This window comes from Tripterygium wilfordii, chromosome 22, assembly GCF_013401445.1.
Source record: "Tripterygium wilfordii isolate XIE 37 chromosome 22, ASM1340144v1, whole genome shotgun sequence".
NCBI classification, from domain to species: domain Eukaryota; kingdom Viridiplantae; phylum Streptophyta; class Magnoliopsida; order Celastrales; family Celastraceae; genus Tripterygium; species Tripterygium wilfordii.
In genome coordinates this window covers 12,304,609-12,327,781 of record NC_052253.1, presented here as the reverse complement: position 1 = coordinate 12,327,781, position 23,173 = coordinate 12,304,609, and the positions used below count along the sequence as shown (strand labels likewise).

The window sequence follows — 23,173 nt, the reverse complement described above, 5'->3', positions numbered from 1 at the left end:
TCAAATTAATTATTATCGCCAATTTCTATTAAAATCTTTTTTATATTTAAAAGAGAATTTTAATAGCAAGATCTTCTCAATAAAAAAGAATTTTAATAGCAATAATTATTTTATGCATACTTAGATATTATAATACATATCTTATATTAGATTACCTAAGCATGAATCTGTCGGTAAAATAAGGAACGATTATAGAGAATTTATTACAATAGAGTTTTGCATCATATTACCTATTGATTCTCTATTCTACAGAATATGAACAATAATTCCCTCTATTTAGAGAACCATTATTCACTTTTCTAAACATAAAATAATAATATTTTTTTATTATTTTATTTTATCTCTCACTCCTCCCTTCCTCTCTTCTTTCTCCTCACTTTTCTCTTTCTTCTCAATCTATCTCCTCACTTTTTTTTCTCTCTCCCCTCACTCCTCACTCCTCACTTTTTTTCTCTCTCATCTCTATCATCGTTTTTCTCTCTCATCTTCTCTCTTCAACGACATCTCTTATACTCCAGACCATGAAATGAAGCCAAACAAAAAGTAGTTAAATTTCTCCAATTTTTAACGACATTAGTTAATTATTTTAAATAACATTAATTGATTAATATTAAATATAATGAATCTATTGTTTTAAAATGAATTAATTTATTATTTTAAATAGAAGTAGTTTATATTGATACAATAAACAAATGAAAGAAAAAAAAATATTATTTTAATAGAGTAGAGAATATGATAAGTAATCTGATGCAGTGTTGGTTGGATATAGAATTTGTAAAATAGGGGAAAGTGATATCTTATTTGTATTTTAAGGAATCTGTTAAGGGAAATTGATGTAGGTGCTCTTAAATACAACCTTATATTTTGGAATATGTGGGACTCAAATCAGTGGATACACTTATCATTTCACTTGTCCACTCCTAAAAATTCTCTTAAAAAGTTCCATATCAAATGGACATTTTTAAAAATATTTTGTAACATTTTAGTTACTATATTATAACAAACTTGAATTTTAAATTACTAAATTCTGACTCGATCATTCTATGGTCGAGTTATAAGATGTCTACTCTTTCAATTACTAAAAATTGCATTAATCATATTTACGGACATTAGTTGTATTACTTTTTCTTTAAAAAAATATTTGATAGTGTGGTAATTTATTTTATTTTGTTTTTTAACCTTTTAAAATAAGTCAATTTTATCTATCAAAATGATCAATTTTTCTCTTCTAAATCAAATGTTACAATACATTAGCTTCTTTTTTAAAAAATTTTTTTTTCTCTATAAAAAAAGAAACAATTTTCCCTTTGCATTTTGTCAAAACATGGACACAGAGAAAGTATTAGCCCACAGAAAGTCCATGGGCGTAACTTGAAGAATACGAACAGGACTAGAATGGGCTGCATCGTGGGCCTTCAGCCCAATAACATCTATAAATTGCCAGGTGTACGCCCTGTGTTTGATGGCTTCGTCTAATAAAGCAACGGATCTGATTCATTGCACCACCAAATGCAAATGGTCCGTCGCACACCACAATAATTTCCACGATGTAGAATTTCAATATACTATTTTTTAATTAGATATATAAAATACTGTATTTGTTGATTGGTGGGACCTACTAGGCAGACATGATTATCTCTGATAGTGCATCCACGTCATTATCTTTGACATTTGAAGACAAAATAAAATTCAATGATGTGCCTGCAAAGCTCTGATGCATATGTCATGCTTTGTTTTGCTGCTAAAAACCTATACATGCGCCACACAAAAAATCATTGCAAGAACAGCGAAAAGGCATGGCCTCAGCTTTTGAATTCTGTGATCACAAGTTCTTTCATCCTCAACGATGGATGTCAAGAAGAACAAAATTTTCTGTAATGCTAGGAAAATATCAAGAATTGATATCTCAATTATTCCGACTGTTGTTGAGGATTTCATGTGCATCATGTATTAATATGAGACATATGAAACTCGTGAATTCACTTAGATTTTGTGTTTACAATCCAACATCCGGGATAACTAGGATACAACTTTTCCTTCACATTTTCTTTCCTCTTTTTCTATGCATAAATGACAATACTCCATGAATGCATTCTCTGTTGTGCCGGTAACACAAGCAATGAATAATCACAAAACCCCAAAATAATGGGCGGGAATAAGGCCATCCATATTTGAAAGTTTGGTTTAGAACAATCAGACAAAATATCAAAAAGGAGCAAATTTAGCAGAAGACTTTAAATAGAAAACCCTTTTTTCAGCTTAGCCTCCAAATGGCCCCACAAATCACAAAACCCCAAAGTTTTAATCAAGTTAAAAGAACATCGAATCATACTTGAAAATCTCCACAACGCCTCCTGTTCCTGTAAATCCCTACATTCCCACTGACATTCATCTCTTATATATCTGTGCCGGTTCTGCAGATTGTTCTGCTACGCTGTGTTGAACCTGTTACCTGTAATATTATTTTAATTGGGTTTTCCAGAATCTGTCAAATTCGTAGTGCTTTTTTCTATTTTTACTTTTTTCTTCGAAATTTTGTTCTGATGGGTCTCTGATTTTGGTGATTTTTTTGAGATGGGTATTTGGTATTTATGAGTTTCATGTGATTCTTGAAGAGGGTTTTTGCTGTAAATTCTATACTGTATGAGATATTTTTGAAAAGGGTTTTCCCCAAGTCGCAGTCTGTTGTGGTCCTCTCTCTCTTTATCACTCTCTCTCAGTGTATGGCGTGGAGTTTGTGGGAGCTCGGTAGGTGTCCAGTTGGGTCAGTTCTGCAAGTAAGTGATTATCGACAAGCTTGAGAGCTCTCCAAAACTGTCCATTTCTTTATTCAATTATTATATGCATCTATTCATCTACTACATTTTTTTTTCTTGTTTGTCAATTCAATCAGTTAAATAGTTTTTCAGTTTGTAGAAAAAGGTCAAGGGTTTCTTTATTGGAAGTTGGTTGAGGGGTGAATTCTAAGCAAAGCTGAGAATCGCCGGACAACCCCCACAATTTTTTTCCTGAACCGGTTGGATTTCCATCCTTTTTGGCTTGTTTACAATGTTTGCAAGCTTTGAATCATGGATTGTTTGAATTCTGACTGAATCGAGTTGTGATTTTTCCTGGAATGCATTGAGAAATGGCTTGATGGGAATTTGCAGATGGAGTCTATCAGAAGACTGAGGGGGTACTGAGAGAGAGTGAGGTGGAACTGGAGATGGATCGGAGGAGTTTGCTTTGGAGGAGGAAGTCTTCTGAGAAGTTTACAGGCGAAACGGAGAGTTCTGGATCGTTATCTTCTCAGTCTGAAAAATTCTATGATGATCAGGTTGGTGATAATTGATGATTTTTGTTGTAGAGTAGAACATCCCTCGGCAGATGGTTATGATTTTGCATCGTATGCGCGCCATGTCTTCGTTTCATATGTACATTAATGATTTGCTATGTCTGGGGAATTCTGAATTTTGTCTTTGTTGTCAAAGGGATATCCAACTCATAATACCCAATCACCAGAGGTGACATCTAAATCTATATTTGCTGATGAAGAAGAAGTTGATGATAATGTGAAGACTCTTACAGACAAATTGTCTGCTGCTCTTCTGAATATTAGTGCCAAGGAAGAATTGGTAAAGCAGCATGCCAAAGTTGCAGAAGAAGCTGTCTCAGGTATTAATGCTTTCTGCCTTCCACGCGCTACTTTCGTAGGGAATTGGTTGTCATTTCTTCGTTTTTGTGAATTTGTTTGCCAACTGAAAGGAGAATTCAGATTGGTTTTTCTTGCAATTTGAGATGGTGTCCTCAACACATTGATCATTGTTAATCTGCTAGCCTGGTATAACTGAATATCTAAGCATAAGCTTTATAGTACTAATTATCTGAAAATATCTAGGCTGGGAAAAAGCTGAGAATGAAGTGTTGGTTTTAAAACAACAACTTGAGGTTGCTACTCGGAAAATCTCAGCACTTGAAGATCGAGCTGGTCATCTAGATGGAGCTCTCAAGGAGTGCGTGAGGCAGCTCAGGCAAGCAAGAGAAGAGCAAGAGCAGAAACTTCAAGAAGCTATTGGAAAGGAAATTCATGAATGGGAATCTACAAAGGCTGAGCTTGAACACCAGCTTCTTGAGATCCAGACCCAGCTTAAAACAGCTAAAACTGAGACTGTTGCTGTTGTTGATTCTGATCTTTGTCGGAAGCTTGAGGCTGCAGAAAAAGAGAATTCACACCTGAAGCTCGAGCTTCTTTCTCGGGCAGAGGAGATAGAACTTAGGATTATTGAGAGGGACTTGAGCACCGAAGCAGCTGAAACAGCTAGCAAACAACATTTGGAGAGCATAAAGAAGGCGGCTAAGCTGGAAGCTGAGTGCCGCCGGCTAAAGGCTGTTGCTCGTAAGGTGTCTCCAGCTAACGATCACAGGTCTTTCTCTGTCTCCTCAATTTATGCTGAATCTTTCGCGGATAGCCAATCAGATAACGGGGAGAGGCTACTGGCTGTTGAAGCAGATATGCGAAAGGCAAGTAGCTTGGGGAAAAATGAAGGTGATCCAAGCCAAACTGATGCATTGGTATCTTATGTAGTTACAGAACCTGATCAATTTAAGAACAAAAAGTCTCTTGCGAAAAACCTCGTGGTCCATCCACTAGAAATAAATCTCATGGATGATTTTCTTGAAATGGAAAGGCTTGCAGCATTGCTTGATACAGTAAGTGGAAACTCTTATCTCGAGGCTGGACCTGTATCTGATCAAGCCGACAGTGGTGAAAGTGTATTAAAAGCTGAACTTGAAGCAGTGACTTATAGGACTTCTGAACTGGAGGAAAAATTAGAAAAGATGGAACAAGAAAAAGAAGAACTGGGTCTGGGATTGACCGAATGTCAAAGGCAGCTTGAGATATCAAGAGGTCAGCTAAAGGAAGCAGAGATGAAGTTAATAGAGCTGAATTCTCAGTTAGCTCTCGCAAATGAATCAAAGCTGGCTGCAGTGGAAGAGATGGCAGCCACTGATGCACAGAGAAAAGTGGCAGAGTCACAACTCAGAGTTGCTGAAGATAAAATCAAAACCTTGGGTTTAAAAATTGGTTCATTAGAAGCAGATCTTGAGAAGGAGTGTGCTTTGTCCGCGGAAAATATAGCCAAGTGTCAGAAATTCGACAATGAGCTTTTGAGATTGAAAAATGAAGCTAAGCTCAAGCATGAGGCTGAGTTCCAATCTGTGGCAAGCGTAAAAGCAGAATCGAAGAAGAAACAGGTCAGTTTCTCTAGCAATAAAAGCTGAAGGGTAAAATTCGTATTTAATATGAACTAAGAGCAATTATGATTGCTGGTGGTGTATTTTGCGAAAAGAAAATCTACAACTAATCATCTGGACATTTATCAGCTACTTTAATCTTTCATTGTTCATCTTTGATTTAGCATTGATATCTTGCTGTTTATCTCAGGATAAAGAGCTGGCAGTGGTTGCTAGTAAACTCGCGGAGTGCCAGAAAACAATTTCATCTCTTGGTCATCAGTTGAAATCTCTTGCAACATTGGAAGATTTCTTGATTGACTTCGACAAGCCATTGAATCTCACTAATGATGGTTCGTCGTCTTCCAAAAATGCCGATGCTTCCAGTGATTTGTGTTTTACCAGAGGTAATTCTGATGAATCTCCAAGAGCAGTCAGCAATTATTTTGGTGATCCAAAGAATGGCAGCACCAGAGAGTCTATACTGTCGCAAAGTTGTAGCATTATGGATGAAAAGAGCGGAAATGGGATTGGAAATTTTATACCAGAGGTGGGATTAATGAATATGAGCAAAAGAATTCGATAGAAATGGAGGAAGCAATCAGTTTTGAGTTTTTGCAATGTAAAAAGCTTTTCTGCTGGTTATTATGAGGCTGTAAATACTAAATTCAGTATTGTAACCAATTTTAGAGTAGGAATTGAAGAAAGAAATACAAAACTATAATAAAATCCAAAAGAATACATCTTTGCAATTGAATTTCAAATTATTTTTGGTTTTTTTTTGGAACTAAATATGTGGTCGTGCTTGTGAAAGCACCTTCTCCTGAAACTACTTCTAGGTGATAGTCTAGTTGGTGAATCTCTCTGCTACAAAACCTACCATATGACTCGGAAAGTTATGAGTTTGATACCCATTGAGAGTAATACCCTTGTGACCACGCGCTAGACTTTGGTTCAACTTACCTGGTCGTCATGAGAGAAACTTATGTGCACACAGTCATGATGGTGTATATCGGATGTCCAAAAAGGCAAACTTGTATGGTGTCATTCTCAATTATCAAAAGAAGTGTGCTCATTTGAACTAGATTATCTTTTGTGTTATTTCAGTCCCATATATCAGGTCATCATAACGAAAATGGGTCATCTGTATTCTGTTAGAATATATATAAATGATGTGAAAAGCTCCAACCCAACAAGTAAACTTATTGGGTTGAATGACAAAGTAACTAATCTTAACGTGATATCAGAGCAGGAGGTTTTGGATTCAAACCTTGGCTTCTACAATTTAAACCCCCCATGTGGGCCTTTGTGTGTTTGTTGGGCCTTGTTTGTTGTGCATAATGACATTTAATATTCCATATCCGTAGTAAGAGAACAAACAACCAAAGGATGATTTATTGAATCAGCATGAGTTGCTATAAAAGTAGACACAGATGGAAGTTTATCAACTGACATAAGTGACCTGATACACTTTTCTCAGTGACCACACTATAATGCAATGACAACACCTTTGACGCACAGAAGAGAAAAACAACAAGCTAAGCAGGAATCACATACTGAGTTTCCCTCCAATGCCTTACGAGATTTCCATGTCCACTTGATCCTTCTGGAGGAGATCAAAGAAAACTTGTGGCTTCCTGTGCTCCCTGATGCACAGGGCCTGAAATCAAATGGCTCTAGATGTCATCATTGTTTATAGATTGATATATCATTATATGAGATGAGATAATGTTTTCTTCACAAAGTGTTGGTTGCGCGGAAGCCATGATTAGGGTATATCAGCTGATTATATGATCAATTTAAACCAGCACACAAGCAAACAAGTAATAAAAGAACCTTCATTCCTCAAAGAGAATGTATTCTTACCTGCATGGCATGTGCTATGTGGATCAATGTTGGTTCAGACCACGGCCTCCCAATGAACTGAAGACCAATAGGCAAACCATTTTTGTCGTAGCCAACCTATCGTTGATAAATTAAGTTAACAGAAGAAACTGCCATAACAGAAATAATTGGACATTGCAAGAGGTAATAGATAAAAGAGGATGGTCAAGATCGTACAGGAACAGTCACTGCGGGCAAACCCAGAAAATTTCCAGCAATTTGATACCGAACAAGTGCAGCTGCAATAACAAACAACTGGAACTAAATGCACCAAGTTTTTCCTTTTCCAAGACGAGAAATGTTTAAAATGCTCGCCACCAGATAGTCAATGATACTGAAGATACATGGAATTGAAACCATATTATTGGCATTTCTTACCTCCATTTATGTAGTCAAGTTCACCTGTCTTCAGAGCATCATTCAGAATTGGGTATGCAGTTACACTGTTGCATACATCAGAGAACCATTAGCAAGTTCTCGTGTAAGTTTGAGGTAGAGAAACTTGAATGTTTCTGATTTATCTCGGTCATGTTGTGCATAAGTCCAAACAAATAAACGATAGCACACACTGCCGGAGTTATTAGCAACTAAAGAAGGAAGGAGTACCCAGTTGTTGGTGCAACAATAACATCTGCCTTGGCAAATATTTTATTATGAAACTGCATTTGCCGGTTCCTGCAGATACAACTTACAAGGAATAAGCTGACATCATTTAGGTTTTCCAAACCAGATAACCTAACGTTTACTATTGTGCTTTTCCAGAAATTACATATGCAAATATTGTGTCTTGTGTACCTGATCTTCTGGGCCTTTATATACTCTTGACTGCTGAAAGAACCATACACACATAGTGCTACCCTTGTATCCCAGCCCGACTCTGAAATGTTCCTGTTTTAATCAGTATACAATGTCAGAATCCAAATATTAAATATCTGATATTACAAAGGTTGCGCGATAGCATGTTTTTGGAAGATAACATACAGCTTTTCTAGGTAAGAACTAAGTGAAGTGGTACACTCGGATCCAATGGTTAAGTAATGGGCCAAGCGCATCACTTCAATCTCTGGTATGGTAACTTCTACAGTCTTACACATTGAAGGTGCTGCTGGTTAGAAAGCAATGATATATCTTACAAATCACAATTGTCATAAATTTTTCTTAAAAAAACTCCTTTTTTTAAAAAATAAATATTTCAATGTGTTGATAACTTGAAGTATTTCACAAAATTAGTTGCTTTTGATCAGAGATGAGTTGATATAAAACATTAGTAATTTCACGCAAGCATAAGACAACATCACAACTTGATAAGTAATTCTTACACCAAAAATCATTGGACTGCTTTATACCTTCCAACCGTAATGATTACATAGCTGGTCAACAGCAGAAGAACAGCATATTTTGATCTCGTTGCTGCAATCATTAAACCACTAATTGACAAAGAGAGTGGTTAAGGGATCAGAACCAGATGAAAATCTTGATTTGGTAGAATGAAAATATTCTCACTTCATAAACAATAATTTACCAGCCACTAATTTTCCTTAAATTCTTCATCCATGATAGCAAAATGGTCTGGAAAAGTTTACTAACCTCTCCATACTTTGCTAATCTGATGCCAGTAATCGTTTTCTTTGACTTCAAGAGAGGAAAATATGCTTTAGGCTGGTAAGTTAGGGAGAAAGAAGTTAAACCTCAGATTATTGAGAGATTTCCATGTGAAATGGAATGGTGATCAACATATGCGGGAAAGTAGACAATGCCTATAGACTTTTATACTTTGTCTGGCCATATTCTGATAGGGAAAACAAACATGGATCAAATCTCCTTATCAATGAAAAAAATGAAAACCAAAATTAAATAGCTGAACCATAAAATGTCTGTTAGGCTTGGTCAGAAACCAGAAGAAATGAAAAACCATAAACGGAGAACTACTGTGATAAAAAAAAATTCAAGTTGCACATGTTTCGAACTGCTGTTGATCTGCTAGCTTGGTCCACCCATATAACGTGAACCAACTAAACCTCCTACTTCTCCTTGCGATGGTTTTAAGTTGAGAAAGAAGAAAAGAGCCAAGTAGTACAGTGCCTTAGCCAACTGATTTTATAGACTAATTCAAATGACTATCAGTTGTTCTGAGTCTTCTGACTAATTCAATAACTCATGTTTTTAAAAGAAACAATTGAAAGCTTGTATCAACGATTTGGAGTTGAAACCTAGGTCCAGAGACAAATATGCAGTTAATAGGCACAAACACTTCCAAGTACTAATATAAATTTGGAGATGAAAACTTGGTCCAGATACCAATATCTAACTTGACAGAGACACAAACACTTCCCAGGTAATCTATGGCAATTGGTTAAGGAAATCTTACCACTAAAGAACTGGACTGATGAGATGGAAGTTCGCCGCTGATAGCTGCATAACTGAAAAGAGTATAGTGGTTCAAACTAAGAAGACAAGTTCAATTTGTGGATCCTAAAGTGAAAGAAATCCAATATGCAAGACAACTTTTTTTTTCCCTCTTGTTTGATGAAATCTGCTTGGACAACCAAAGAAAATAAACTTACACAATAAATGCATCCTCTATGGTGCCTGCTAGTACTCCAACCATCCCAACTGTCCAGTTCAGTGGAAGAACACTGAAAACAATGTTAAAAGAATCTCTTCAAGATTACAATCTCTCCAAAATTCAAATAAAGATTTCTGGAATAAAGACCGTAATAAGTTATCACCCTGAATGAGGAACACGGCCAAAAGTTGGTTTTAAACCAACAACACCACAAAGAGCTGCAGGCATTCGGACAGATCCTGCACATGCACCACAAAGAAAAATGTTTATATATTTAAGGTTATGCAAATGAGCATAACTGGCCGGAACCTCCTGTAGAAAGTTAATGATAACAGGGCACCGAAAATCTATGCATGAAGGATCTTTTAGAGAATTAACTCCGAGCCAACTTTATTACATATATGATATATCATAGATGCAAAAACAACTATTGCAGATGTGGTGTATATATAAAAAGCAATAATGTGGGAAAAATGCTTCTGGTTCCTTTGTTGTAAATGATAAAATTTTAGCATGTAGCAGTTGATATAAATGAAAAAGCCTCTCTTCTTTTTCTTTTTGCTGCAAAAAAGAAAATAAAAGATCTTCCAGATAAGATAAAGTTCCTTGCCTCCACCATCAACACCAAGGGCAACAGGGCACAACCCTGCAGATACTACTGCTGCAGATCCACTAGAAGAACCTCCAGCAATCTTGCCAGTATCATATGGATTTCTAGAAGCCCTGCAGCATAAATAATATGGGTATGTTATTATATTTATATATTTTTCAAAGTGTATCAAATGCTTTTAAATGAAAGGACTAAGATGGAAGGATTGATGATTTTTAAATCAGTCTCCAAGGATTTACATGACAAATGGCAAAAAATGGATTAATGTTAAGACCCCAAATCTTATAAAGAAGTAGTATCTGGATTGTGGAAGAAAAGTAAGAAGTGGAGCATATTCTGACCCGTAATGAGGATTTATCCCACTCGTTCCAGCCCCAAGTTCATGCATATTAGTTTTTCCAACAATGATAGCACCACATAATCTGAGACGCGCAACACAGCATGCATCTTCCTTAAAAGATCTAAGTTTGTGCAGCCACTTAGTGCCTCCTAAAAAACCAATATATGTTCAGAAACTAACAATACAATATAAAACAATACTGATACATTATTGGAAATTTTGCATAACCCTGCCAAAGGAAAGTAATGGCATGTTGAATTACCTGTAGTTGGATATGGAAGACAGTCTATTTCATCCTTGATAGCAATAGGAACTCCATCTAGAGCTGATATTTGTTGTCCTGGAGCAGAATGAATTATTAATATTTGAAGAATGCTCTGTGATGCTACAGAAATATGATCATTATTATGTATCTCAAAGAATTTGAATTGTAAATGACTAACAAAATCCTAGGAGTATATGCTTTGAGAATAAACATGTACATATATGCATACAAATGTGCTTTTTTATACAAATGTACTTATTTATGTAAATAAACAGCTGTCTGAGCTGTGTTATTCTATGTGGCACCAAGAGTGGAAAATAATTTTCCACTTCTTCATAAGATATATACTGGAATTCTGGGAGAAAAGCAATCAAACTGATAGCAGAAATTGCAAACTCATCTGCTCTTTGATCTAACTTGATAGATCATACTTCATAGGGCAATTATCCCAGTGAGGAAATATCATTATGAAGTTTGATCACTATACCATACACAAGTACCATTTTTGTATCGAAGAGTTGATTCTGTAGCTTGCTTTAGTATATCTTCAGCATAATAGTTGATAAAGAATGACATTTGCATTGGATGACTGGACGATTCCTTGATAGCAGCTATTAATCTCTCTGCGACCTGTACACACAGGTGGGAAAATAGAAATGAGACGACCATGAAGAAGTGAAGTATGATATAGACATCTTAAATGTGACCTCTCTAGAGCTGCAAAAGTTTTGTCACATTTAACGCAGCATATATATTAACAGGGAAACAATATTATATAGTTAACAAAAAGTTGATGAGGAAAGAATACCATGTAAGGAGTTACTTGTCCTGAACTATAGGCCCTTGAATAATCCAAAATAGTCCAACGATGAAAGAAAGGCTGAAAACCATTTAATACATGTTCCGTGGTTGAATCCAGACAATCAATTGCCAGCTGAACTTTTACAGGTGGTGATAAATTGGGATGTATGAATTTGACTTCTTGTTCGTTAAGCTCTGCATTTACAAACTGAAATTAGATATCCGATAGCAAACAATCCTACCTTTTAGTGTTCAACATATGTTTTATACTTCAATTAATATATAGATGAAAATGATTGTGTGCATCAACATTGAACAGCATTTCTCCGAAGACAAAATGTTTATCTTTGCTTCACTTTCTAGTTTCTAAACATTCCACACATATGAGACAAGAGTATGTTCATCTCATGAGAATATCGAAAATTTCTTAGGGCGGCTTCACAGCCATCTATGTTCAGATGCATATTATGATTACAATCCACGTCTTTCAAGTCATAATCTCAGATTTTTCATGATATTATCATAAAATACTACTGTCTATAACATAGAAACTAGGTATAGTATCTGAACAATTCTCACTTTAGTTGTAGCTATCCATAGCAACCAGGCATCGCCAGTGGCAGAAAAAGAATATATTGCACTTATTGTTGTAATCTATATAATGTTAAGGTATCTTATCTGCCTAATTCATATAAACTTCCATTAATCCGATAAACTAATTCATAGACAAATTCATTCCGCAACTTGTGGTAGAAGCATCAGGAAATCAAAGAAGAAAGAGTTGGAAAAGACCTTCAAAAGGATGTTGAGGAACATAGACAGGTGACTCCTCCAGGTTGGCATGGGAAATCAACTGCAAAAGTTGAAGATATTTTCAACAGCTGAGGATGGATAATCTCACATAAAAGGGACATAATATAACACCTTAAATTAATCACAATATGTAAAGCACTTACGAGATAGAGAAAACAAAAGCTTCTACAAAAATCATTTGGCCTATGAGGGCTGCCTTAAGCAAAGGTGTCTAAACGTAAATCAAGCAAACATCATTAAGCAAATCTTAATTAACTAAATTCTATCCAGTACACTGAGACTTGAAAAACACAATGTGCTTCAAGTGGGCTGACCAAATAGTTAACAGAGCTTCCGGCGATGCTACTCTACTGGGAATTCATCATGTTCATATAAGCTCAATTTGGGGGTTACAAGAATGTCAAACTCTCTGGATTGTTTAAAATAGCAATAATAATGTGACTTTTCTATTAATTTCATGACAATTAACAGAAGACCGAGAAGCTGAATGAGTTGAAAAACTGAGGTTTTGGGAATTGATAAGTCAAATATAATTCTAACTTGAATGAGTTGACCAATTCACGTGCAGATCTCATAAATTTAGACGTGGACCAACTTTGAAAGGACAATTGAATGGATTTATGGTAGTACGTACTGAGATAAAGATGGTACAAGAGTTGGATAAATTGGGGACCCAAAAAGGTGCAGAAAATAATATTTAGATTCCCAATCTGTGGAGGCCTGTTGGTCATACTAAACTAATGGTTTATAGTCCCTTTGGGGACATCCAATAATATAGCAGCACACTTAAGACATCACCTGGCAAGATATTTTTACATTAAGAGAGATGTCTGATTGTGAAATCTCAACCACAGTAACAGTAAGATGAGTACCAAGAATGTGTCAAACCTATTTAAGGGATCGGGTATCGGGGCACTTTCAGTACAAAAAAGCTTTTAAAGACATAAATCACATAAACAAACATTGCTTTGTAGAAAAATAAGCAAAAGTGACTTTAAACAATATAGAGAACTACATAAAAATGAGCAATGTCAGAACTCAGTTTGAGATTGCTGAAACTTTTTCAAAATAAATTGATTAACTATAGTATATGGGTTAGTGGTATCTGAACTATCAACCATCCCTTCAAATAATATAAAACCATGGAAAAAACTATTATGGAAACTTCACCGGGCGAGGGACTGTGAATGCATCTTTACCAAATTGTTGAAAAGTAAATATTGGACAAAAATGCATCTCGACGATGACATCTCAACAAGATTGGTTTCAAATAAGGATGGTATTAATTTCTGAAATAAATGGAAAACCTACTAACCAACCTCAAACGAGATATAAACAGTGCAGCAAAAGGGCAGTATTGATTGCAGTCTGATGCCAATGACACATTCTATGTGACAATGTAGTAGTGTACCAATCAGGAATACAGTGCAGCAAAACATTATCAGTTACAAAACAATGTTTAGTAACATCCTACGTATTAATTAATTAGTATGTAGAGTAAGCCACAGAATTTAATTGCTTCATAGTAAAACACAGAGGAGGAGCTATGCGTCTCTCTCTGCAAAGTTTTGCCATCACTGCAGGATTTGCAGATACATACTGGTGGAGACTTACACAAAATGGAGAGATTGGTTATGTAGTCAGAAGTATGAACCTGTAATTTCGACAAAATAGTTGCCTTCTGTGCTCTTAAAAGACATGGAACCATATGTCTTCCATTGAAAAACCATACACCCAACAGTAGTTTAATCATGCAAAACCAGTGAGCATGAAATTCCGAATGGAAAATCAAGAAAAGCCAAGTTCACATACCTTATGAATTAGATTGTTTCCCTTCAATATGTACACCAACAATTTCCCTAAGATCCACGACTCCAAAAACCAGGCAAAAATCTTCACCAAAATCCCAGCCATCCGAGGAGCTATAAAGCAAAAAACAGTGGGTTAGTACTTGGGCATTAACACAAACACCTGGTGTTCATCAATATTGGTGTTCATCAATATTGGTGTTCATCAATATAACAAGTTCACAGAAAGACAGAAAACACAGGAAGGATCAGACAAAAAAACCTTTGACATTGGCCTTAAGATAGAATTCTTGGCTATCAGGGCCAAGATCAACATTCTTCGCTGCCTTGTAAACCACACCTTTAGCCATCAACAAACCCAGGAAGCAGAGATACAAATGGTGTCAATACAAGGCAACCCAAATATATACTGTGAATGGTAATATATAGCAAAAGTAGGTGGAGATGACAAGAAAAGATTATTGTTACACTCGACAAGTAAAGAAAGAATCCAAAATCTGTCATTTTCAAGCTAAGAAACTGCTGAGTTGGGTGGAGAAAATCAAAGAAGATGGGTCTCAATCTCATAGCAATAATTTGTGATTACTCATATGTAATGAATATAATAAGATTGATAAATGAGAGAGGGTTATAATTCCCGGCAATTTTTCTCCAACTGCTTTAACGGTTTTTTATTGGAAGGGCTGCTTTTCAAAAGATTCCGGTACTACACTCTTCTGATTATAAAATTTTGAAAAATCATTATTTATCTCCTTCTTAAATAATAATAATAATTATTATTATTATAATATTTAAAATATACACCCGGGAGCTCAGCTCAGCTGGCCAGGAAGGTCTCCCCCTGTCCCGGCGGTGCCGAGCAGGGTTCGAGTCTGGTGTGTGGTGATCCGGAGTGTCCTCCTTTGTGATTGTGTAGGGTGTAGTGGGATTTGGGGCTCATTGAACAGTTTGTTATTTATGCCACATCATATCATTTTCTTTTCTTTTCTTTTTTCATTTTGAAAATTTATTTGATTTTTTTTTTCACGATTAGATATGAGAATTATAAACTTTAGAAATTACAGTCCCAGATCCGGTGCAACGTGTAGGCGTAGCTATGGCTGGATCAATGTGTGCTGGGTTGGGCTTATGAAAATGAGATTAACAAATTGATTGTGTGAGTGGAACCATGATTGATTAGCATATTGAAATTAACAAATGATGTGAAGAGTAAAGTATAAGGTGTCACTAACAGGAGTTGGTTTGGTTGATAATCGATTGGGTTATGTTGATTGGTAATCGATTGGGTTAAGCATATATGTGTCAAATATTTGATTTCAATCACAAACATAATTCTCTGTGATTTTTAAAAATAAGAATAAAATCATAAGGTGGGCCCATTTTAAATATTCATACTATTTCCTTGGTCAAGCTACTATTGACTTGCACAGTTGCACAGACCAAATAAAGAGCCATAGCAAATACATGTATTGACAGTGATCATTTTTTGTTGTTAACCAAAGAAAACACCCAATTGAGCATGTTCTTCGGACAATTGAGTGGACGTAAATTTGAAACTTGAAACGCCGGAACAACCCGCACCACATGGTAATAAATAAGATTGAATCAGAGTCAAAGCAAGTAAAAGCCTAAAAATGGGATAAGTCCATGAAACCAAGATTCAACAAGAAAATATTTCAACTCTTTGTTAGAACTCCCGACCTTGGTATGCCTCAAGTCCAGAAAGATAATCAATTAAACTATCGTCAAGTAGTTAATTAACGCATCATCATGTATATATGCTGCATTATTATTCTCAAAAAAAACTTTATTTCTATGGTGGGTACACCCAAAAAAAACTAATCAAGATGATTTGACTATTAACTACGGTAAGATTAGTTTTATTAGTTGAATTACAATGGAGAAGCCAACTGAAAATTCAAAACTAACCACCAAAAGAGTTGCAACTTAAAACTGTAAAATAATGCAAACCGTAGAAAAAGAGTCAAATCTAACCAGCGAATGTTGAAATTTCTAAGTATTGACTACAGTGAGAGTCTCTTCAGAAATATCTTCAACTAACTTGCTGACATTAGGTTTCATTATTCAACTAACTTTTTCATGCCTAACAAATGCATGTATATGCTTTATTTAGGTTTCAAAACCCACATGAAATCGGTATTTAAAGAGCTTCTATTGTCTACTTTTTTGTTTTTAATTTTTATATCTTATAAATATTTATAAATCTAAGTAAAAATTAATAAATTTATAAGTATAATTTATTAATAAATTTAATATTAAATTCAAAAAAAATGAAAAAAAAAATCGTTTTATCTTATGCACAGCTAGCGTGCCAAACACACTACTTGTGAATGAGATTCACAATCGTAACCATGTGATGAATACCCGTCACACGAAATTGGAGCCCAAGTCTAACATCAAAAGTTTTGCCCTCCCTTATAAGCTACACTCTAAACCCACCATCTTTCGATGTGGGATTCTCATCACCATGATAGGACTCTCATTCAAGGCCTAACGAGTAAAACAGCACAAGGAATTTCTCTCCTCTACATCTATTCAACAAAGCATTCATGATTCAGACAATGCATTGACATGCAAATGGGCCAAGCTTATCAACAAAAAGGGGGCAGGCATCGGCACATAAATTACACAATCAAACACTTTATTCTATCCTTGTGGTCCTTATTAACACCGTACCTGCATTAGTGAGAACATCAACATCATATTCAAAGAAGGTGATGATCAAGATTTGTCTACGCGAGGCAAATATAGCTGTCAAGGTCCACCCGGTGTCCATCCATCAATGCCAAGCTTAATTACAAACCTAATTCAGGTAGTAATTGTAATGAAATATAATCCATTGATCCCAACCGGTCAACAGCTGAAACAAAGCTGTATCAACATGTGAATGTGGCTGGAGAGCCACTAGACTCGGAAGGAACAAAAGCTCTAGTCTTTTTTTGCTTTCTTTTTTTTTTTCCCCTAATTGTTTGATGAGCTCTTTGTTTTACCTTTTTTTTTTCTTCCTCCGATGAAATCCATCCGTAGCTTAACGGCAAACATACAACAGCAATTATCTGTGCTTTGTAATTAAACAAAGATGACCTATGGGCCTGAAAGAACCTTTGAGAGGGTGTTCTGTAGTGATGCAACGGAATCTATAGCAGATTTCGTGAACCAGCTGATCCCCACTTTAAGCCGATGCTCATCTGTTGGTAGTCTGATCAAGTACGCTATCTTCCTAGCTGCGATAATAAGAGCAAAAGGTATAATTGAAGAAGCATAAGAACATCAAAGAAAAAGGAATGGTAAAGGTGTTGGAACATCGAGAATGTTACCTGTATGACCAATGGGACCATCCAAGGTTAACCCCTCGATAAAACTTGGTGACAGAGCAGCATCGTTTCTCCCCAGGGTCATCATCTCACCTAGATTCTGAAACCTGGCAGCAAATGAAGAAGGTTATATGCAACGGTAATTTCTGTAGAAGTTTTCATTTGAAGAAAGTTTATCCATAAACATCAGCAATGGACCACTTTTGAGCATAAATAAATGACGAATTCATAAACCATATTGACATCGTCCTCATTTTAGCTACAGACAAAAGAACATAGATAAGTTTAACTGTTTAAGCATTTGAGATGATGCAAGCAAGATGATAAAGAACCTTTTCAAGTAATTGGATGAACTTTAGTATCTAAATCAAGCAAAAAAATAGTGGTGCACGGGTGCTCCGTGCTCCACCAGCAAAATTCATGAGCAAAGGGGCACACATAAACCAAGAATTGACGTCAAACATAAATCCGAAGTTTTAAATGAGTAGTTCTTAAGTGCGCGGAAACAACCACCAGTGATTTGGAATATAAGGGACGAAGTCCATACAGTTTCTACACATTAGTAATGATAATTATTCTATTCAGTGGGTTCAGAATGCTACTGCCTCTTTCAACTTAATTACTTTTTCAGAAAGGAGAAAAGTCGATTAGCTAGTATCAGACTGCAGAAGAAAATAGCAGGCACGAAACACTGGTGATGGATTCCCCAACAAAACAAAATCACGGATAAAGAGAGGGACGGTGGGGGCGATGGCGCAGGAAATGACGATGAATTGCCAACTTCCACCATAAATGCATTGTGCATTTCCCAGGAAACCTTAAGTCTTTTCAATGCAGTTTAAGACACATACTCAAGATGACAATAAACCATTTATATCGGATGTTTTAACTAACAGCAAAGTACCGTTGAGGAAAAAAGTGAATTTTTTACCTGAAAGGCAGTAAGGGACGACCATTGATTGCCGCCCACAAATTCCAGCCGGTAAAGTCGGCTTGTTGAAAAGCAACCTAAAGAGCATGAAGCGAATAATTAGGTTATTGTTTCCAGGGCAAAGAGGGAAGGGCGGGTGGGAAGAACAGTGAGATATCGGTAAATTGTTCAATTGAATAAAAGTTGAAGCAGGGGTATGGCACCTGGGCAGTCGCTGGTAAAAGCCTTCCATTTGAATCCCTTAAAGCAGACGAGTCACCCAGCGCAAATATGCGAGGATGGCCCTTGACGCGGAGAGTTTCATCTGTCTCTGCTTGTCCACGGGCATTCAGGGGAAGTTCATGCAGTCTGTTACCTGGTTCTAGCGTGGGAAGCAGAGGTTTAGACCCAACAGTCCACAATACAAGATCCGCTTCAAGAATTTGACTTTGTAGTCCCCTTTCTGCAGGCTGAAGTTCTAATATATATTTATCAGAATTAGGTTCTGCCTCCATGTCGTGAACTTCTTCACCTTCTGTCAGCCCTGTTGAAGCCTCCCCATCACCCACTCTGCGTATGCTGCGGACAAAGTAACCCAACAGAAGCTGAACTTTCCTGGATGTGAGAACCTAGGAATAGTACAGAAAAGATATACATTCAAGAATTACAGAAGCCATTTTCGAGTAAGAGGTAAAATAAATGTGAGGCCAGATGATCCAAATTCCATATTCCTTCGAGGGAAGAAGTACAAGCTCAAAGCCTCAAACATGGCACCACAAAATTTTCAAAATCAAAATACAGACAAAAACAGAGACTACAAGACTCAGATGAATTAATGGAGCTGTGATACTAAAAGAGGATAGTCAAATAACAAGATAATTAAACAGCATTCTAAGAAAATTATACTTCTCAATATATTTAAGTTGAAATTTTAAATTTGAGAATTTCAAAAAAAAAGTTTCTAATTAATGATACGCGAAACAAAGTAGCAAACATATTGACATAGATAAACTAAACAAGAAAATGTCAAAAATTTATCATCATAGTGCAAGTAGAAAATGTTTGCATGATCCAAAATTTAAACGCCGTACTTTAAGGGCAGCCTCCCTATTGCCAGGCGGAGCAGTTGGGCAGATAGTGGTTTCCACGTTAATAGCTTGTACTGTTCCTCTGTCTTGCAAGCGTTCCGCTATTGTGGCAGCTAACTCAACTCCTGCATAACCACAACCAACTACAGCTACGCTAATTATAGAGTGCTTGGCAAAGTTCTTCCGTTCTAGTGCTTTCAACTTATTGTCAACCATCTGTGCAAAAAGATCAACATGCAAATATAATAAACAAAAGAGACACGAACAGAATCTGCCTGCTTTCAATTTAATAAAAGAGATAGATAAAGTCCATCAAATTCTTACGGATGCATCTTCCAGGTTGGAGAAAGGCAAAGCAAACTCTAATGCGCCTGGTACAACATCAAGTTTAGCTTCAGCTCCCAAAGCAAGCACCAACCTGGCTGCCCAAAACAAAAGGAAGTAAGATTAGCTCCACATTCAACATCTCTTTTCCATTCCGTCAGAGAAGCAGCATGAGAGTTGATATAGATTTGGGATCCAGCCTATCTGGAATAAGACAGTGTCCCTGAATCTGTGATAACAAGCAGATTTTCAGACGTTTAAAAAAAGTTGTTAGTAGAAAAACAATAGTATGGAAACATTTTGGCACAACCAAAAAAAAACAGAATGTAGAAAGCTGCAATTTCGGAAACATTCTCCCACAACCCAAGGACTACTCAAATGGAGGTCCATTGTCACTTGTATCTTTACATTGGCCAAATTTACTATTCTACCACTAACCACCTATTAAAGGTCATTCTAACAGAAAAGTAATAAACTGCCATCAGAATAATAATTCAAACCCTCCGTCAGTGCTCAGTAACACCCCCAAATCCTAGCTGACATCATACTCATCTTCGTTTCTTGCACGCTTTCACACCTCAAATCAAAAGTATTTTTATAAATGAATATAGAAACAGCCAAAATTCAAGGTTTAACAAAATAAGTATATCCAGTGAAATAGTGAGAATATTGTTAAATATACCAGTCATACTCAACGTGTAAGCCACTTTCAAGAAGCACAGTTCCTCCACAAGTACTTCCTGTCAGCCCCTGCATTCCCAAATGATCAGATGGATGTAGACTTTTCACCCTGTCTTGGAAAAATTGCACACCGGTGCTTGCAAGCAAATCTAAGAAACGAGGAGCTATTTCCCAAGCATCCACTTCTACAATTGAAAAGTTTTGTGGCATTACCAGGCTTCTGCTTCAATTATCAGAAAACAAGAAGAAAAAAAGTTAGACATCAAAGATTAACATACCTCCTGATAGTAGTTCATACAGCATGGGCTTAAATACAAATCGTTCTGACTGATCAACAAGAAGAACCTGGGAATCAATTTCAATGAATACCAAAGATGTTACCAAATGAAGGGAATGATAAATGTGCATAGAAAAAGAAATCATTCTATCAAAAAAAAAAGGTAAAGTAAGCAGTACATTTGGACTCAAATTTTTATTTCTCTTGCGTTGTTTAGGGAAAGAGTCGGAGATGATAGAAATTAATTTGACTTAGCAGCATCTAAAATAATTGTGATTTGTCTTTAAGAACTAGTAAAAATATGAGATGCACATTTGTAATACAGTAAATGCATCACAAGTCTTAAACTAAATGTTACTACGAGCATTTTAAAAGAGCTCTAATTCCCACATCCATTTTTCTAAGAGAAAAGGCATTGTAAGACAATTATTCAGTAATGAGAAATACATCGAGACAATGTAAAACAGTCGATGCAAACTACTGATTATGCTAGATGCAATTTGTCAAAACATTGTGGCCAATAAATGAGCACTGCCAGCAGAAAACAAATTTTTTTTATGAAAAGGTCAGTAGGCAAAAACATTTTTCAACGAAGAAGCATCCCTTCCAATACCGCATATCATTCCAGTTCATCAGCTTGAAGCTTTCAAGTATAATGATCTAACACTGCATTTTATACCACCTTACCTGAGGCTTCTTGTCAGCGGGCCATGTAAGTGATTCTAGCCTTAAAGCAGTGTATAAGCCTCCAAATCCACCACCTAGTATGCATACCCTCGGCTTCTGAAAGTAAAATTTTCGGCATTAAATGCATGATTATTGAAAATAAAATTTCTCATTAGTATGGTTGCAGTTTTGCAGAAAAAATAATTACAGTAAAAAAATTGCTCATTAACTTATAAATACTTGTAGTCTTGTAGATTTACATCCCTGAGCAATTAAGCATCCATATGATCAAATAGATGCTCATATGACAATACGAAGAGTCAATCCGCAAAAATGGAGAAGTGAAATAAGTGAGTTGTGTGAAATTATTTCAGTACTTATTTCAAGTCACTTGCTCCATAAATCTATCAAAGTTGACAGGAAAACTTAAAAGAGGAATTGAAAAAACAAGAACAATATTATTTCTATCAGAAACTCAATAAAATAACAGTGATGAAATTAAATAAGCAGTAAAAAAAATTCCGATTGCATAAAAAATAAATATCCTTAAATGAAAAAAGAGAGCAACAGAATTTCAAAACAGAACTCGACCTTCTTATCTGGCCATGTAAACATTCTCTGTAGCGTTTCACCTTCAGACATGGCCACAACACCTCCATTTCTTCCCGCAGTGCCCGAAGCAACAAATCGAAATCCATTCCTCCGAAACCTCGAGCATACCAACGAATTGGTCCCAAATCTCACAGAAGAACCCGGAAATAGCTTGCCCCAATGCTTTGCCCCAGCTGAAATCCCTAGTCAGACGTCAATTCTTTTCAATCCATGAATACTGAAGAATGAAAGAAAGGAAGAGAGAGTACAATGTAAATAAAGTAGGGTTGCTGAAGCAGACGACGCTAAGTGCGCCATTCAGGGAGATTGTTAGTTCGAAATTACAACTCAATCGGCAAAACTGGAGGATGAGAGAGCAGCAGCGAAATAGCGGTGTCGACTGTCGTGGCTCTTCACACTACGCTCGTCGCTCGCTTGTTTGGAGGAGAATAACGGTTTACAGAGCTGGGCTGGGCATTAAAATTTTAAATGAGGCCCATTACATGGGCTCAGTCAAACTGTCCCAGAACAATTTGAGGCCCATACCCATAGGCGCTCCCTGCCCCAGTGCCCCCTGGTCCTTTTTTTTTTAATCATAACTCATAAGCTCTATATAGTTTTAAACTATATTCCACTAAAAACAAAAGGTTTTAAACTTTATTTTTATTGAGTAAATTATTCACAATTCACAATTTGATATTTGAAACATAAAAGAATTTGAAAATTAAAATTTTCTCCCGATTTGCAACCTTGTTTCAACAGATAATTTTTTAAAAAATATTCAACAAAAAAAAATTAAACAGATAAAATTTAATAAATCATATCTTCGCGAAAAAAAATATATTTTGAAATCGAATATGAAATGGGACTTTGTAAGAAAATATTGATAATTGCAAGAAAAATTTAGATTATTTTTGCAGGTCGAGTTTTTCTCAAACTAAAAGAACAAAAAATATATATATATATATAGGAAATGAGGGCTTTAAAAAAATGGATTTAT

The 23,173-nt window shown here is 36.0% G+C and overlaps 3 protein-coding genes across 8 annotated transcripts; 1 reads left to right on the top strand and 2 right to left on the bottom strand.

The window, feature by feature from the left end:
- The first annotated feature begins 2,275 nt into the window (after nucleotides 1-2,275).
- LOC119990353 (filament-like plant protein) lies at nucleotides 2,276-5,964 on the top strand. Of its 4 annotated transcripts, XM_038836225.1 has the most exons (6): nucleotides 2,276-2,777; nucleotides 2,910-3,016; nucleotides 3,150-3,316; nucleotides 3,471-3,654; nucleotides 3,878-5,235; nucleotides 5,426-5,964. In XM_038836225.1, the coding sequence occupies exons 3-6, from the start codon at nucleotides 3,206-3,208 to the stop codon at nucleotides 5,798-5,800; spliced, it is 2,028 nt and encodes a 675-aa protein (XP_038692153.1). In that variant the 5' UTR covers nucleotides 2,276-2,777; nucleotides 2,910-3,016; nucleotides 3,150-3,205; the 3' UTR covers nucleotides 5,801-5,964. The 4 variants fall into 4 exon arrangements, with proteins under 4 accessions (XP_038692153.1, XP_038692150.1, XP_038692151.1 ...); XM_038836222.1 differs by lacking the exon at nucleotides 2,910-3,016; XM_038836223.1 differs by having other exon boundaries at nucleotides 2,276-3,016; nucleotides 3,126-3,316.
- Nucleotides 5,965-6,581: 617 nt separating this feature from the next.
- On the bottom strand, nucleotides 6,582-14,959 carry LOC119990970 (fatty acid amide hydrolase-like). Its single transcript, XM_038837121.1, has 20 exons — nucleotides 14,564-14,959; nucleotides 14,306-14,415; nucleotides 12,473-12,533; nucleotides 11,688-11,875; nucleotides 11,380-11,509; nucleotides 10,877-10,954; nucleotides 10,616-10,763; nucleotides 10,275-10,387; nucleotides 9,828-9,903; nucleotides 9,663-9,734; nucleotides 9,467-9,518; nucleotides 8,686-8,757; nucleotides 8,445-8,525; nucleotides 8,080-8,183; nucleotides 7,894-7,986; nucleotides 7,705-7,773; nucleotides 7,477-7,541; nucleotides 7,276-7,337; nucleotides 7,081-7,176; nucleotides 6,582-6,874 (listed from the first exon to the last, which is right to left on the bottom strand). The coding sequence occupies exons 1-20, from the start codon at nucleotides 14,649-14,651 to the stop codon at nucleotides 6,791-6,793; spliced, it is 1,842 nt and encodes a 613-aa protein (XP_038693049.1). The 5' UTR covers nucleotides 14,652-14,959; the 3' UTR covers nucleotides 6,582-6,790.
- Nucleotides 14,960-16,980: 2,021 nt separating this feature from the next.
- LOC119990388 (alternative NAD(P)H-ubiquinone oxidoreductase C1, chloroplastic/mitochondrial) lies at nucleotides 16,981-22,604 on the bottom strand. 3 transcript variants are annotated; one of them, XM_038836274.1, is made up of 11 exons: nucleotides 22,443-22,604; nucleotides 22,174-22,376; nucleotides 21,604-21,699; nucleotides 20,918-20,984; nucleotides 20,641-20,824; nucleotides 19,959-20,052; nucleotides 19,638-19,850; nucleotides 18,771-19,175; nucleotides 18,568-18,644; nucleotides 17,640-17,743; nucleotides 16,981-17,546 (listed from the first exon to the last, which is right to left on the bottom strand). In XM_038836274.1, the coding sequence occupies exons 1-11, from the start codon at nucleotides 22,489-22,491 to the stop codon at nucleotides 17,407-17,409; spliced, it is 1,632 nt and encodes a 543-aa protein (XP_038692202.1). In that variant the 5' UTR covers nucleotides 22,492-22,604; the 3' UTR covers nucleotides 16,981-17,406. The 3 variants fall into 3 exon arrangements, with proteins under 3 accessions (XP_038692202.1, XP_038692203.1, XP_038692204.1); XM_038836275.1 differs by having other exon boundaries at nucleotides 17,303-17,546; nucleotides 20,641-20,821; XM_038836276.1 differs by having other exon boundaries at nucleotides 17,303-17,546; nucleotides 22,174-22,367.
- Between the last annotated feature and the right edge of the window lie 569 nt (nucleotides 22,605-23,173).